Source organism: Poecilia latipinna, unplaced genomic scaffold, assembly GCF_001443285.1.
Source record: "Poecilia latipinna isolate Pla-1442-1.1 unplaced genomic scaffold, P_latipinna-1.0 Scaffold441, whole genome shotgun sequence".
Classification (NCBI taxonomy): Eukaryota; Metazoa; Chordata; class Actinopteri; order Cyprinodontiformes; family Poeciliidae; genus Poecilia; species Poecilia latipinna.
The window spans coordinates 278,937-295,634 of NW_015113057.1; the positions used below are offsets into that span (position 1 = coordinate 278,937).

Consider the following 16,698-nt stretch of genomic DNA (forward strand, 5'->3'; position numbering starts at 1 on the left):
TATATATATATATATATATATATATATATATATATATATATATATATATATATATATATATATATATATATAAAAAACACCTGTCATGAACATGAATAAGCCTTCATGAATATTTATGACTGTTGTCACAAACCGTCATTAGGTAAATTGTGACACTTTTAATACAAAGTTGACATTATTCAAAATGTCTTTGTTATGACAACTTGACATTAACCAAGAAATCATTACTGTTTAAACTTTACCTTTAATAACATAAAGATACCTAATTTTTAAAGTGCAATCAGTAATTCTTTTATAACAAATTTATATAACAACATGAATAAGATGCAGTGAGAAAAGTTTGACCACCTTTAGTAAAGGGGGCATAAAACCAACACATCAAAAAGGAGTAGAATTGTCGCTACACCACACCCTAGACTACTTTATGGCATCATAAAAAAAGTGATTGAATCAGCATTGATTATAGTTAAGGTGATCTGAAATACTGCGGAGATAAACAGGCAAACAATGTGTCTATATCTGTGTCTTTGAGTGAGATGAGCAGTCACTCAGTATTACATTTTGCATGACTACATACTTGCCTGTCTGCACTGAAACAAAATCAAACATGTTTTTGAACGCCCTCCCCTCCGAGTACAGACGGCCATTAAACAGTGCGGCTCATCAACTCAAAGTGTCAAATAAAAAACTGCTGTTGACAAGTGAGATGTGAGCCTATGCAACACCTGTCAAAGCTAACAACCACATACTCTACAATCATCTCACTTTTCATCCTGACAAACGCATTTTTTTGAACGTCCTGTCACCTCACAACTGCAAACTTCTGTGAGTATCTCTAGTATTTTATATGATAATTGCGACGTGGAACGAAAATTATACACAATTGTTTTTTAAACTGGTAAAAATATGAGAACTGAGGTGTGCATTTGTATTTAATCAACTTTGCGTTGATACCCCTAAAGAAAATCCAGAGAAGCCTTAATGTTTTCAGAAGACACTTACGTAGTAAACAGAGAGAAAGTTGTGGAGACGTTCAAAGCAAGGTTAGCTTCTAAATAAATCTCCCAAGCTTTGAATATTTCACAGAGCACTGTTCTGAATAGTTCCCTTATACTTAAATCAATTGTGTGAAACTGAAGGTGTTGTTACACTTCAATTTTCCTGACATTATTGTTTAATTTCATTTTTTTCATGGTCAAGAGTCAGTTTGAATGTCAAGGCTTTTTGAGTGACTCCAAGTTCTTAGATTTTTAGTTGAAATAATCAAGGAGAACAAGAAACCATTAATTTCAGTTTTGTTTCAAGCATCCAGCATCCCGATGTGAGTAACACGTTGGCATAGCACAGTACGAAACGCTGAATGACTCCAAGTTTTTAAATTTTTTGTTGAAATCATCAGGCAGAACAAGATGCCATGAATTTCAGCTTCAGTTTCAAGCATCCAGTATCCTGATGTGAGTAACGTGTTGGCGTAGCACAGTATGGAACTCTGAGACACTCCTAGTTCTTAGATTTTTAGTTGAAATAATCAGACAGAACGAGATGCCATGAATTTCAGTTGAAGGCTAACTTCCATGTTAGCTTTTAAGTGTTCCTGAAACACTTGAAAGCTAAATATAAAATAGTACTTTACACCATTCTGATGGCTAAATAATCTGAATAACAGATTAAAAACAAACATTTTTCTTTTTGAGCTCATATGTCTATTTATTCTATATGTTTGGGGGTTTTTTTACTTAAAATGCGATTAATTTTGATAAATTAATAACAAACCCTGCAATTAACTTAATGAAAAACTTTAATCGAATCCCACCATTAACAAAAACACATTTGAACTATTAAATTTGGTCAATCCCAGAGCAACCTGTGCCTCTATTCAACATTAACTCTGTGATTTCAGTGGAATCTACCAAGTGGCATAACCTGGTAACTGTAAGAAAGAGAACCATTAGTTAGTTGGAACAATAATATCCCAAGATAAAAAGCTAAACCACTCCAGTGACTGTGCTTCCCATCTTTGCCAGCCCATTAAAAAAAAAAAAAAGATGATATCATAGAGCCGTGATGCTTTTGAGAAGTCACAGTCTAGATCAATAAGCCTGGAAGGAGCTAACAGGCTTATCGGGTTTCTACCCAACATGTCGATGGCCGCACGCTCCCGCCCTCTCTCCCCAAAACCTCAGGACCAGCATCCCACTTAAGAGGACAAAAATAAATAGCCTTTCCTCAGCGGGGGGAAGGCCAAAGATGACACAGAGATGTCGCCATGAAATATTCATGTCCATCTGAAAGCACTCACGCAGGAATGTCGTGGGTTTACTTGGTGAGTTAGGGTCTGAGTGATGGATGGTGACCAAGCCGAACACACAGACATGCATTCCTCTAAGAGGCGACGAGACGGTGAGACTGATGTGGCCACATGAGCTTTAAAACGCTAGTTAACAGCCTTCGAATGAGTGACAGAAAGTGTGTAAAGAGGGTCAGCACTTCTCACTTTATCTCACTTCTGCAACCAAAGAATTGCTTTCAGTTTTCTTAAAATTAATAGATTACGTTTTTGTTGAAAAGCTAATCATATCAGAAGTAAATATTGCTTTTTATTTTCAAGTTATGCATTTCATTTCAATGAACCACAGATGAAGACAAAGAAAGCCATCAAATATTTACATTATACTGGCAGCGTTATAGGTGTGACTGTTTGTCGTTTGATAAGACAGTTTGAATTTAGCCAATAAAACTGGTGGAATCGTCTTATTTGAGCAGATTTTAATCAATATTTCCCAAATAGAAACCTTTAAGGTTTATCATCTTTCTTAAATTTCTTTAAAAAGTGGCAATTCCTGCCACTTTTTAAAGCAATTTGCTTTGAGACAAATACTGAAGATAATTTCACTCCTTTCTTTTCCAAATGAACAAAGAAATCTGCATCAGCTTATGATTAAACCATGAAAAATTACCAAAATACCACTAATCTTTTTAATTTCAACATTTTACCTGACAACCGCAACTAAGGTGTAAGGATTAAAACTGAATCATATATGAAGAGAACTTAATCCAAATGAAATGTTTATAGAATCAACCATTATTGAACATTATATAGAAAACAAAATTATTGGAAGAAAATTAATTTTTTTAAACTCATTTTTAAAGTGCTGGTATCACTATATCACAAGCATGTAAATCAATATATTTTGTTTATTTAGACTGATTAGAAGCACCCACTTCTGATACATATAGATTTTTCCACGTGATGGCAAAATATTGACAAAATTCATTTTGTTAGCGACAGGGATTAATGTTATTATTAAATGGCCATTATCCCTGCCAGCATGCCCAGGTGGGCCCCATATGGGGAAAAGGAGGGCAGACCAGATGGGTCCCATATGAGTTTGTCTGCGGGTTCCACTGTGGCCCCACATAGGTTTGCCCATGTAGGGCCACAGCCCACATGGGCCCTACATGTTGGTGGGCCCACATGGGTTTGCCCATGTAGGGCCACAGCCCCATGGGCCCTACATGGGCCCTACATGGTGGTGGGCCCACATGGGTTTGCCCATTTAGGGCCCACATAGGCTGTGGTCCTACATGGGCAAACCCATGTGGGACCACTGTGGAACCCGCGGACAAATCCATATGGGACCCATATGTCTGCCCACCTTTCCCCCATTTGGGGCCCACCTAGGCATGCTGGGTTCCTTTACTTTACTCAGGGTATGTGAGTAAAAGAGTACCTATAGGTGACTGATGTCCTTTAAAACTATTATAATTTATCGTCATTTTTATCTTTTTGTAGTCTGACGGCATAATGCGCTGCTAATCCACTACAGCCTCATTCACTGACCTTGGAGGAGAAGTGATGGTGGACGGCCAGGCTCAGAGCCTGCTTCTTCAGAGCAACAAGAGCCGCGGAGCACTTGTCGCAGGAGGCAACTTTCCTCTCGGACCTCCCAGAGCCGGGATGCAACGCCAAGGCAGAGCCCCTGCACACCGTCCCGCTTCCGAACGACATCCTTATCCGCTCCCCGAGCGACCCTGGCAGGGACTTGTAGGACGGGACCTCGTTCGCTCTCTGGCACATATTCCCGTGCGGGTCGTCCCTGGTGGGCCCCCCGGAGCCCTCGGGAGTGGGGCGCTCCTCCGGTTGGCACCGTGTCCGGCTGCCGAACGAAGAAAAACCGCCGGAGTCACAGTGATGCTGCACTTCTGGGTTCTATGAGAAATAAATCACCATAAAGAGGATGAATGTGGGCATTGGCAGAGAGGCAAATTAGATATCAATCGACGTGGGCAACTGTAACCACACCCTAATGATTTTTTTCCCCCAAGTGCAACCTTATCTTTAAAAAAATAAAAATAAAGAAAAACAAAAGAAAGAAATTCATCAACCTCGCAGCTTCAGGTTTTTTTATGTTTCCCAACCATAAATAAATCACATTTACCCAGTGCGCTCCTCGGATGGCGGCAGGAAATTTCTCCCCTCTTCCAGTCACAGAGGACATAACTTGTTAATATTTAAAAAGATTTTCCAACAAAGGCGGGCCGAATTTTTAATTAACCCGGACAAACCTCCGAACGTCAAAAACAAACGCTGCTGACTCATGTTAGTTTTGGGGTGAAAAAACTTTGCCAAAGTCGACCGGTTGGAGACGCCAAATGAAGAAGGTTGGCGTGTGATGACGGCAGTGCGGTGGAAAAGGAGTGAGCGCGCGAGAGAGGAGAGGAGCGCTTTTCCCTTTCACCTTGCTGTTCAGGTAAAGGCCTCGGGGGGGCGGTAAAGAGCAAGCATCGTAGACAAACACTGGAGCAGACATGCGGCGTTAAAAACAAGCAGCTGGAAACATGATGCGGAAATAGGTAGCTACTTTTTTTAACTAATAAAAATCTAAGCAGTGCGGCGTGCGCTTTTATTCACTCTCTCCAACTCGATTAAAAGGAGCTTTTACATTTAACGGTTAACTTTGGGTAGCTGTGCAACCACCCATGTAAATCTTTGAGCCTATTTTGTTAAAGATTCGACAGATTAGGGGCCATCTTAAATATTCCATCTGCCCTTTGTGTGCAGTGAGGTGTGGTGTACATTAAAGTTAATTCAGGAAACACTTTTGTCATGTTCTTTCTACAATATCAACTGAATGATGCCTCTGTTAATATCATGTGACACACTTTTTTCTGCCATATAGCAGTGGTCACACTACAGGTATATGTTTGTGACTGACTTTCAACAAATGGTCATAAAAATAGTTTTAAAGTAAAGACACTGCGAACCACCTCGCCACAAGTAATGTTCACATACTGCACTGTATGCAAGTAAATGAGAAAGCCCTATATGTCCATAAAAAAATCGTAAGTTTTGAAAAGGAGTGGTGAGGTATTCCGTTTTCCACAGATAAAACATATTTGCCACTTCAGCACAAGTACAGCGACAAACGTTCAGAGGATAAAACTACTAGACTCTGAACAAAACTCAGATGACTCGATTTCCACCAGCATTTAAACGCATCACTTACGTTCCCTGGAAGCTGAAATAAGTCTCAAAAATCCTCGTGCACTTGTAACCTGATCTGTACGTAAGTTTAGTTTTGTCTGTACATATTTAATAATTTGTAGGTGTAGAAGGTTTGAATTTGTAATTATCAGATTTGTGAGGCTGAAGTTAAAGAAAATCTGTGTGTAGAATTGTAATGTTTATAGAAATTGTGTATGTATGTACTTTTATTTTGTACTCACAATGTAATAGTTTGTGTGCTTTTGACCACATATTTAAAAGTACCTGGAGATATGTACAGTCTTTTTTAACAGTTCATAAATTATGTTTCACAGATATAACTATCCAAAATTACACACAAAGCAGCTTACACGGATTACAAATCCAGTATTACTCACAGGTATTTTGAGACTATTTTCTCTCCATAGAATATGGGGCCTTACCTCAAAATTGTACTGTAATGCTTATTAAATAAACAAGCACAAAATTATATTTTTTTTCAAAATTGCCTTTCGTGTGGCAACTTTCAACTGTTTTTGTTTATTCTCTAGAGACCTATAGATTGTCTTTGATTTCTGAAATCTTCAAAAGGCAATGGCCTATAGAATGATAGTATGGCGTTTAAGTGGTTTTGAAATGTATTAGTTTGTTGCTGTTCTTGTGGTAATACTAGGTAATACTTCCTTATGGTAAAATCCAACCAGAATTGATTGGATGTAATAAAAACATTATTAATTTGATGTTTTTTAAAACAATTATTTCTCTTTGTGTGGACCATATGTTGACTTGCTTTTTCCACACCAATCTATTTGCGAAAGGGTTGATCTCTTACAAAGAGAGCGACAGATAGTTGTATATCAAGCTGCGCTGCTCTCTGTGTAGTTACGGTAGTCATCGCCTCCCTCCTCCTCATTCTGGCGCAGACTCGGCACAGCTCTCTGCCGTTGAGATATTGGTTGTACAGCCGGTGACATTTGGCGTGGCTTTGAGCTACATTTATTAACTAAGGGCGACATATTATTTATTAATTACCGAATTTTAACCTTTTGTCGTTTCCCAATAAAAATGAGCACCATTAACGTGAAGAAGCTCAAAGTTAACGAGCTGAAGGACGAGCTGAAAAAGCGAAATCTCTCGGACAAGGGGCTGAAGGCCGAGCTGATGGATCGCCTGCAGGCCGCGCTGGACGAAGAGGCCCTCGCCGGGGACACCTCGGCGGCTCAGGAAGGCTCGGTAGATGATGGGTTCGACCAGTCTGTTGACCAAGAGGGAATGGGAGAAGAAGAGGAAGGCGAAGGTGAAGGCCCAGTAGAGGAGAGCATGGAAGCCAACGAGGAAGAAGCAGAGAATGAGGACGACGGCAACGGCGTTGCCGAGGACGAAGAAATGGGTGAGGGAGAAGACGGAGGGGACGGGGACGAGGACGATGAAATGGATCCCATGCTGAAGGCGGATGTGGACGACATGGAAAAAATCGAAGATGGTGAGCCCGGAGACAACGCTGCAGAGGGTGAGTTACAGAGAGTTGCTCAGGAAAATGCCTGGTTGTATGGGCCGTGGTTGGATGCCGGTTTTTTTTTTTTTTTTTTTTTCGATGAAGGGATGGGGCCGGTTAGATTTGAAAGCGTTCAGCGCTCAGCGTCCATGTTGAGTCACAGCGTGAGCCCCGCTAGGCCGCGGTCGACGCTAACACTTAGCAAGCTAGCATCCTTGGTTAGCTTATTTTATGGCGCGTAATATCTCGACGTGGCTGACGTTCCCAAAGCATAAGTTACGTTTTTTCTTTTTGGGTTGTGTTATCTAAAATATTTTACCAACGTTTAGACATTCAATGACTACCGAGAAATTAGTAACTGTTTACTACTTTTTGTTTCGTTTTCGGTAGGAGTTAGCATGCTAGTAAGCGTCATTCTCTTTGTGTCTGGCGGTAAGCTAAGCCTGTTAGCCATTTCAGAGATTCCCAACCATGATGTTTAGCAATAAATGGGAGCTTTGGGTTAAAATTAATGTGAATTGGCTTAATGTAGACTTTTAACTTATTTCACGTTGTTTGTGAAATAGACTTTCCTATTTCTGTTGGGTTGCCAACTTCTGCTCTTCTGAAGCGAGAGTCAGATTTACCTCCTTTTCTCATACTGCCCATATTCGTCTCGCTGTTTTTATTCCACACAATTTTTACTTTTATGTTGGATAATTATGAGTGTACTGCTTCTAAAGTGGCACACTTAAAGGTGTGCATGTGTAAAACTGCAGATCTATATGACTAGACAACCACTACTTGTTTTAAATGGAGCAAAGCTTATTAGTCTCCATCTGCTGTAAGGTGGTTTTTCAAGGCTTGGATATCAAGGAATTAAACATCAAAGCTAAAACAAAATTATTTCCGAGTGTCTGAAGTATCTGAATACTTCACAAAGTTATAAAGATAATGTAGAAGTTATGTAAAAGTGTGGTGCCACTCAGGCAGTATTGAAAATTTAAGTCAGTTTCCATACTTTTTTCAGTTTTCTAAAAGATAAAAACTTTATCAGAGTATTGGAAAAACCTTTTTATTCTGGTTAGTAATTGGAGGACTCCCTATATTGACAAAACATCTTTTGGAAAACGTACTGATGCCATTAAATTCATTTAAGTAAAAAAAGAAAGTAAAGAAAATTTCTGCTTTTTATTTTGAGATTTTAAACTAAATCAAAACTGAATCATCGAATGGTTTTATTGATCTATTTGTGGAATACTGTAATACTGATCATAGTTTTTAATGAGCTGTGCACAATATAGAGTAACCCAATACTGATCTTTTTGAATATTATAGAATTGAACGGATTAGTTTTTTTAATAAGAGACTAACACATAAAACTGCCAGAATATTCTGGATTTTGGAGACGACACAAAAATTAAAAAATCTGGTTTTTAACTTTTGAGCAGATTCCTAGTCTGTGCACATGTTGATTTTCATTCATAAATAAGCATGTTGTTTTATCTGCTTCCACTTTTGTGGCGTGTGTGTTCATCACACACTGACCCCCACCTTTACTCCCAGAAGTTCGCAACCTTCTAACCAACCTCTCACACTCGACTTTGAATCAAACCGAGTTGGGAATTTCTGAAGTGGCTACCCTGAAGCTACGCTTCAAGAACGAAGCGACACCAAACCGTCTGGTTTCCGCGTTTCATCTCTGGCGTGCAGAAAACTGGATCACCAGAATCAGTTAGTTTAAAACACAAGGGAGGTAAGGTTAATCCAGATCTAGGTAGGTTTACTTGCATGATGCATTGATCCCTGATAACTGTAGACCCTCTTAAAATATAGAACACATTTTGTATTTTTACCCTCCCCCCCTGTTTCTCAGGGTTATTTCTTAATTTAGATTTTCTTTGTTTTTAACTTTCCAGCCCCAGTAAACACCTCTCTTTATTGTCCATTTTGGACCAGTTTATGTTCTAAATACTACCTGGTCTTAAGAACTGTTACCAACTCATGACATATTGTGCTGTTTTTAAGTGTATCCCACGAGGCGTCGCCTCTTCTTAAAGCAATGCTGATTTACGTTGGACACAAGTGTAACTAATGAACGGGCTTTGTGGGCTCAAAACCCCCACTGCCAGTCCGACCTCTCTCTCTCTGTCTCAAAAAGAGAAAAAAAAAAGGAGCACCTCATTCTATATCTTTGTTCTATTTTCAAAGGGGATGCGGACAAAGACACGAATGCTGATCAGAAGAATAAGAAGGGTGTTAAGAGACGCCGGGAGGAACATGGAAGGGGCTACTTTGAGTTTATTGAAGAGAACAAATACAGCTGGTAAGGACGGGACAGAGCGAATATGGCCTTCGGCATCCCTGAAGCGCCATGCGTAGCTTTGTTGACTTGTATTGGCTTTAAGTGCCAATGCACTTCTCTAGCAAGAGGTCAGAATCCTCTAATTTTTGTTGTTGTTTTTTCTTTATTGAAAAGTATAACTACACAACTTCTTCCACACATGTATTTTGAGGGTTATCCCCTGACTTAAGCTGTAAAGAGCCTTACCGTTTACTGTCTTCCAGTGCCCACCTCACAAGTGTGTCTTGTCTTTTTTTTGGGGAGGGGTGGAGGGGAGGGTGGCTGCAGTTCTGTAGCAGAAGTGCATCTATATAACTTCTATGAATTTTCACATCTGTTCCTCATGCCACTTATTGTTTTTTATTTTTTAGAAAGCCCGTTGTGTCCTCAAGGTATTAGGAAGCTGCTGTCGTAGATCCCAGTGAAAGTATCAGATGTATACCTTTAAGTTAAATTTTTAAATAAGTCAGGGTTTAGCTGAGAGGCGAGGGGATGAGGAGTCCACAGCTACAGGGCTAGCTCTCAAGGATGTAGGTCAGTTCCCACGGAGGAGCTCGCTATTGGTCGTCCATCGTTTTTTCCTCGCAGTAGTCTATTTTTGTTTTGATTTCACTGACTGTATGATGTTCAAATGCTATTTCTGTATCATATCCTGTCGTCAGTCCTCATGGTGTGGCTGCCTGTGTGAATGGGCGTGGCCTCTTTACCCCTCCTCCCTCATAGGTGACATCACGCATGGCCTGCATGTAAGGGTGTGTGTGTGTGTACATATACCTACTCTTCCTGGTCAGTGTATTTTCTTTTCTTATTGTTTTGTTTTCATTGCGCTGCTGCTGCAGTACACGGAAGGATCAACGGGCAAAAGTGAAAATGCACCTGGAAACTCTTTAAAAAAAAAAAAAAATTTATTGGATGTGAGGTTTTAGGGGGCGGGACTAAGAATTTCTGCAACAATTTCTGCTGTAACATCTTACAGCTAGCTTGGTTTTTTTTGTTTGTTTTGTTTGCTATATGGTCGTCACCCTCAAACACAGTTGTGGAGATCTAAGTCATTGTGTTGAAAATGCAAATATAGACGCCTCCACTTTCTCCCCCCATCACATGTTGACAATTCAGATCTGTTTGTGGGTGAATCTGATTAAAAAAATAAAAATAAAAAAATAGCTCTGGTTATCAAGAAATCTAGAAACCGCAACACAGATTGAATTACTCCCTCAATTCCTACTACTGACTTGAACCATTTTGTTGGTACTCCTGGTAAAGGTGTTACTCTACTCTGTAGTTTTTTTGTTTTGTTTTTTTTCCCACTAAATTTGAACCAGGTAAAACTAAAACCACCACTTGAGTTCTGAGTAAAACAGATTTACAGACTTAAGTTTTTGGCTTCTTTTTTGAGTCTGTATACTCCAGTTAACAACTAATCACTAAATTAGTTGACTATTATTTCAGTAATCAATTCATCACGATTAATAGAGGAGCCATGTTGTGATGACTTCCTCAGGGTGGAGTTTCAGAAAGAACAGGAGTTTCTTAAAGAGACAGAGGCCCAATTTCAATGAGTTAACAAGTGGTATTTGATATTTATATAGTTTTTATACCAACTGAAGGTAACATAGTTACTTGATGGAGCATTAAAATGCACCATGTACCTAGAAAATGTATAAGACTGCAACTTTAAAACAGGCTCACAGCTACAAAGCAGGGAGAACGAACAGCTTTGCCACATATCAATCTTTTTTCTCTCTCTCCCTCTCTCCCCCTGTATACATTTACTCAAGCTAAAGTTGGGACTTTTCTAAAAATGAGCATTTGATGTTACTTTAAAAATTTTTTGCATCTTTACCAGTGGTACCAACACACGTGGTTGTGTCTGTACATAAGTTCTTGAGCTAAAACCATTCTCAATCTGTCTAAATGGGTCAAGGAGTTGCAATCAGTGTGTAAATACACTCCCTGCACTAAAGCCAAGCATGACTGTTAGACATCTGGAGTTGTGGCTGTCTCCACAGCAGTCCAAAGGACACAAACGCACTCAACTGAAAGCAAGATGGCCACCAATACTTTTGTCCATCAGCCTTGCTCAATAAGACCAGCTGCAGTGCTTTTTCTTTGTGTATTCTCCACATTTATTTTTTAGAATTCGCTGGATGCTCCAAGGTAAGTTACCTGTCCAGGTCTAAAACACAGACCACTGTCAGAAAAGGTTAAAGGCTCATTTTCCAGTTCATGTCCTTTTCTTGGCCCTCTCTCATCTGGCTTCCCACTTTCTGTTCCCACCATCTCTCAGCAAGCGGTCCTGACTGCATCATGAAAATTCTTTGCAGCTGTGGTCAAGTTCCAGTCTTCTAATTGACTTGCTGCTCTTATTTCTCCAGTGCCTCTTTTAAGTCTCCCGTACCACCGCTGGAGGAAGAAGATGAAGAGTGTGATGAGACCAAGGTCTGCTTGGACACCTGTAGGTTTTCTCCTCTTTATCTCGCCAATTCTCATTCAGCATGTAGATCAATTAACACATTTATAAATGGGGTTTGATTTGTTTTTGTCTGTTCTAGATAACTGTGACCTGCACTTTAAGGTGTCCCGTGACCGCTACAGTGCTTCATCGCTCATCATGGAGAGCTTTGCTTATCTGTGGTCTGGAGGAAAGGGAACCTATGGGGTGAACTCTGGCAAAGCTTGCTTTGAGATGAAGGTTCATAATTATCATCATTACCAACATTGTGTGTTTTTTTTTTTTTTTTTCCCTCCCTTTTCTGGGGTTTGTACACTTGAAATTTTTAAGCGTAATTAAGGTTTTGGAAAGTGTTTTATTTCTGTATAAAATCATTGAAAGTGATGGATATTCAAACTCCACAGTTTGGTGCAATCTAACGTTTGATTAAAAGCCTAACTTTTTCAGTTGAAACCAGATATTTTTGTACAGCTAATAGAGTTTTTCCTTGCCGTCTGAAGTTAAATCAGACCAAACATTTATTGTTTTAAGTTGGTTAGAATGAGCAAAACTATTTCTTTTATTAAATTATTTCTATTTTTTTAGATTCCTTTTGTAACTTTCTTTATATATTGTGTTTAAGCATTTAATTTGAGCAGAAGGATTGAACAATTGAAATTGGGGGATTTTTAAAAAAATTTTAAGTTACTGTTTGTTTCATTTTTTTTCTTAGACCAGTCAGGTGTGAAAGACATTTTAAAATATAACATTTTGTTATATTTTAGTTTATGTTGTCTCTTCTATGAAGAATATTATAACTCATTCTTTGTGATGAGCTATGTTTTTATAATAGTGATTTGTAACTGTCTTTGGTTCACTTGGATTGTTTGTTTCCCCAAAGTGGTGTGAGGAAATGTACGAACCCTGTTTCTTTTATTTATTTTTGCTCTTTTAAGACACCTGGCTGTGTGGTATTACAAACTTGTAATTTTTGATTTTGTGACTCCAGCTCACAGAGAAGATTTCAGTGAAGCACATTTCCAGCAAGAACTTGGAAATCCATGATGTTCAGGTTGGATGGTCCTTGTCAACTGGGACGCTGCTGCTGGGTCAGTCCTGATTGGCTTGATTCAAAAGTTCTGTTTAGATTTTAATACTAATACAACTGGATGAAAGGCTGGCACTAACAGTCCCTTGTTGATTCATTTAATTACTTACTTTCTGTCCAGTGTTGCCAGTTGTCACTAAATCAGGGAGAAACACCTTTAGTGGGTGTGAACACTGCCCTCTAGTGGTTTTCAAGCAACCATAATATAATTTTTTTTTTCTCACTCTTCAGGTGAGGAAGAGTTTTCCTATGGTTACTCCTGCAAAGGGAAGAAGACCACCAACTGTGTGACTGAAGACTTTGGGGAAACATATGAGGAGAATGACGTCATCTGTTGCCTCATTGTAAGACAACACTTCCAAGAATGTTTGGAATAAGTTGGAAATGTAAACATGATGTCGATGCACCATTTCATAATTCTCTAGAGGTGCACCAAGCTGAATATTGTGGCCCATTTCCACTCCCAAAGCTTTGACCAAGTGATCATTTTAGCTAACTGTAAGATGAGCAAAAGATGAAAAAATATTATTCTGCCCTTCCTGTGTCCATCAGTAGAATCAAAAGAAACAAGTGGTGTGTGACAAGTTTCTGCACATACTTGTCCAAATTTTGTCATCTAAAATGAAGGCCTTAAAATGTCTTAAATTAATTGGAAAAAAATGTTGCTGGCCATAAATCGTTTTATTTCTGTATAGGACTTTGAGGGCGAGGAGTTGGTCCTGTCCTTCGCCAAGAACGGTGGGGAACCAGCCGTCGCTTTCAGGGTCCTCAAGGACTGCTTAAACGGCCAGGCTCTTTTCCCACATGTCATCTGTCGCAACTGCGCTGTGGAGTTTAATTTTGGCCAGATGGAGACGCCGTACTTCCCAACACCAGAGGGCTACACCTTCCTGCAGCAAATCCCTGTCAGTGAGCGAGTGAGGGGGCTGAAGGGACCCCAGACTAAGGCCGATTGCGAGGTCAGTACAGGACCCCGTCAGGGGAGGATTTACTCTGTTGGTTTGCATCTGACTGTCATCTTGTTTGTAGATCATCGTTATGGTTGGTCTGCCTGGCTCTGGCAAAACTACATGGGTCAAGAACCAAGTCCAGCAGAACCCTGGGAAATACTACATCCTGAGCAGTGACACCATTGTGGACAAGATGATGGTCAGTACTGTCAGAAATCTAATGCTGCCTCCAGTCTTCACTTTGAGATTTTAATCACTGCTTGCCTCGTTCGACTGCAGATCAACAGTTTGAAACGCCAGTCCAAGGATATCACCAAGCTGAGTGCTATTTCCCAAAGAGCTCCACTGTTCCTGGGCAAATTCATTGAGATCGCTGCTCGCAAGAAGAGGAACTACATTCTGGATCATGTAAGTTGACTGGTCAGAGCTGGGCTGTCTGCTTATCCTTAAAATATCTTAAATTATTTACTCAAGTTGAAGGCTTAAAAAGTCTTAAATTTATATTTAAAAAGTAAGTTGACCTTAAATACATTAATCACAAGTCATTCAGTTTTGTCTTTGGAGGACTATTTAATCTGCCTGAAAAGCTTTGCCAAGAGGGGAAAAACAAAAAAAATTACTTTTACCCTTTCTAGCTAGCATTAGTTTAGCTCTCTATCTAGAGCAACTAGAAGGGGTATGCTTTCTAGTTAACTTATCTAAAAATCTTGAAAAACTATAGGTTACTAGAGTGCCTACCAACTAGCAAAATATAGTTTGCTAGCCAGCTATAGGATATGCTCTAGCTAGTTATAGTTTTATTAGCTAGTTTCTAGATAGAAAGTGTATGCTTGCTAGCTAGCTCCTTTTTTGTATGTCATGGATAAATGCAAATTTATCACCAGTTGACTGGACAAAGTTCATACATTTCTGTGGAGAAGTCTTAAATTTCATTTAGAGTTGTATTAAAATTTAAAATTTGAGTTGGTGAACCGTGCATAAATTAAAGGAGCAAATTAAAATTTTCTTCTCCTTTTTCCAGACTAACTTGTCCGCACCGGGCCAGAAGAGGAAGATGTGTCTGTTTGCTGGGTTCCAGCGCAAGGCTGTGGTCGTCTTCCCCACAGATGAGGAATACAAGATGAGGGTCCAGAAGAAGGTTGAGAGTGATGGCAAGGAAGTGCCTGAGCATGCACTGCTCAAAATGAAAGGTAAAACTCCTTCACCCACTTTTCATCTTAATAGCACCTCTTCCATTCCTAACCAATCCCAATTGGTTGACCTTCCAGGGTTCTACGCCCTGCCGGAAGAAGGGGAGAGCTTCAACGAGGTGACGTATGCTGAGCTGCCAAAGGATGATGCTGCCAAGCTGCTGGAGCAGTACAAAGAGGAGAGCAAGACTGCCCTGCCTGCTGAGAAGAAACCCAACCAAGGGAGCACGACTCCGAAAAGAGGCGGCAGCGGAGGAGGAGGCCCTCGTGGCAGCGGCCGGGGAGGCAAGAATCAGTTTGGACGCAGTGGACAGGGACAAAGGGGCGGACGTGGAGGCTTCCAGAACAGAGGCAATTTCAGAGGAGGTAGGATCAGCCGGAATGGAGATGTTTGCTGGTTTTAGATGTCGGCTTACGGTGGTTTGTTGCTCTCCTCAGGCCCTGGCCCACGTGGCGGCTTCAACCGTCCTCCTCGCGGCTTTCTTCCTCCACCAGCCTTCAGGGGTGGCTTTCCCCGGCCCGGTAGCTTCGGACGGGGTGGCGGCCCCATCCCCAGCCTGGCCGGATCCCCAAGAGGTGGACCCATGAGGGGCGGCATGGGACTCCGAGGAGGGCCCATGAACCGCGGCGGCCAGATGAACAGAGGAGGTCAAATGAGCCGAGGGGGTCAGATGAACAGAGGTGGAGGCAACATGAACCGCAACGCCAACAGGGGGCCCCCCGCCCACGTAGGTGTCTTCCTCACAATGTTACCTTGGCGTTATCATGAGGCGGTCGTAGATATGCTGACGATTTGCTCGTTCTCTCTCCCTCCAGTTCCAGCAGAGAGGAGGCGGCCGTGGAAACTTTGGGCAGAAGAACAGCAACTATGGCAACAACAGGAACAGCGGGGGCTTTGGCAACAGGAACGGCATGGACAAGGCTCAGGCCTTCAACCAGAGCTGGCAGCAAGGGGTCAGTGTTTCCAGCTTTGACGTCATGGTGGTGTTCAGTAGGGGGTGCAACGATGAATCAGCCTTCATTCTGCAATCGGAAGATACTTTTAACAAAAAAATCCAATCTTATCCAGTGATCCCACCCTGCTAGGTCACTTCTCCTCAGGCATAGATACTAGTTACTCTGCTGCCAACTTGGTGACTTTGTTGCTATAGTTACAAACTTTTCAGACCAAAAATCATATTGACAAAGACAGAATGGGCTCTTTGCATGTCAGCTTCAGCATTCGGGGAAAAGCATTTCCAGTTTATTGAAAATGCCATTTTACACTAGCTGCTTGCAGGGCTTGGGCAAAGTAACAATTAATGATGTACACCGATCTGAAGCCCCAACAAGTAAGCTGGAGAAAGGTTTTAAGATGTACGCCTCGTTATACATTCACAGATGGTATCTAAACATTTTAATCCATTCTAATGGACAATGATTTTACCTTATTTTGTATTTATTTTCAAGTACGTTATGTTTGTTCATAGTCATTATTGTCAGAGACCAAGTAACAGGGGAGGTTATGGTTTGGGCTTTTTGCTTCTGAAGCCTGAGGAAGCACAACAAACCCATAGCTTAACAGTAGAGCAGCTCTGGTGTCAGAGTTCAAGTTCAGTTCAAAGTTGTTGTGCTACATTGTTCTTTAAGGTCTCCGTGTTATTTTGTTTTATTACTTTTGCATGTTTCTTGTGAAGAGCTCAGATAGGATGGTGTTTACAGCAGTGTGTTCAGGTG

The 16,698-nt window shown here is 40.6% G+C and overlaps 2 protein-coding genes across 5 annotated transcripts in view; one reads left to right on the plus strand and one right to left on the minus strand.

The window, feature by feature from the left end:
• The window catches only part of LOC106951114 (kinesin-like protein KIF26B), a 43,552-nt gene extending 38,866 nt beyond the window's left edge, over positions 1–4,686 (minus strand). For all 4 annotated transcript variants that reach the window (XM_015038433.1, XM_015038432.1, XM_015038435.1 and 1 more), the window contains exons 1-2: positions 4,440–4,686; positions 3,842–4,210 (exon numbers count right to left, since the gene is read on the minus strand). In XM_015038433.1, coding sequence (XP_014893919.1) covers positions 3,842–4,210; positions 4,440–4,499 — 429 coding nt within the window. In that variant the 5' untranslated portion in view covers positions 4,500–4,686. The remainder of the gene's footprint in view (positions 1–3,841; positions 4,211–4,439) is intronic.
• Positions 4,687–6,397: 1,711 nt separating this feature from the next.
• Positions 6,398–16,698, plus strand: part of hnrnpub (heterogeneous nuclear ribonucleoprotein Ub) — a 15,494-nt gene continuing 5,193 nt past the window's right edge. Inside the window, exons 1-13 of the mRNA XM_015038436.1 lie at positions 6,398–6,995; positions 9,171–9,285; positions 11,679–11,758; positions 11,856–11,995; positions 12,744–12,843; positions 13,074–13,186; positions 13,538–13,801; positions 13,872–13,991; positions 14,072–14,200; positions 14,814–14,982; positions 15,061–15,348; positions 15,421–15,710; positions 15,799–15,936. Of these exons, the coding sequence (XP_014893922.1) occupies positions 6,551–6,995; positions 9,171–9,285; positions 11,679–11,758; positions 11,856–11,995; positions 12,744–12,843; positions 13,074–13,186; positions 13,538–13,801; positions 13,872–13,991; positions 14,072–14,200; positions 14,814–14,982; positions 15,061–15,348; positions 15,421–15,710; positions 15,799–15,936 (2,391 nt within the window). The 5' untranslated portion in view covers positions 6,398–6,550. The remainder of the gene's footprint in view (positions 6,996–9,170; positions 9,286–11,678; positions 11,759–11,855; positions 11,996–12,743; positions 12,844–13,073; positions 13,187–13,537; positions 13,802–13,871; positions 13,992–14,071; positions 14,201–14,813; positions 14,983–15,060; positions 15,349–15,420; positions 15,711–15,798; positions 15,937–16,698) is intronic.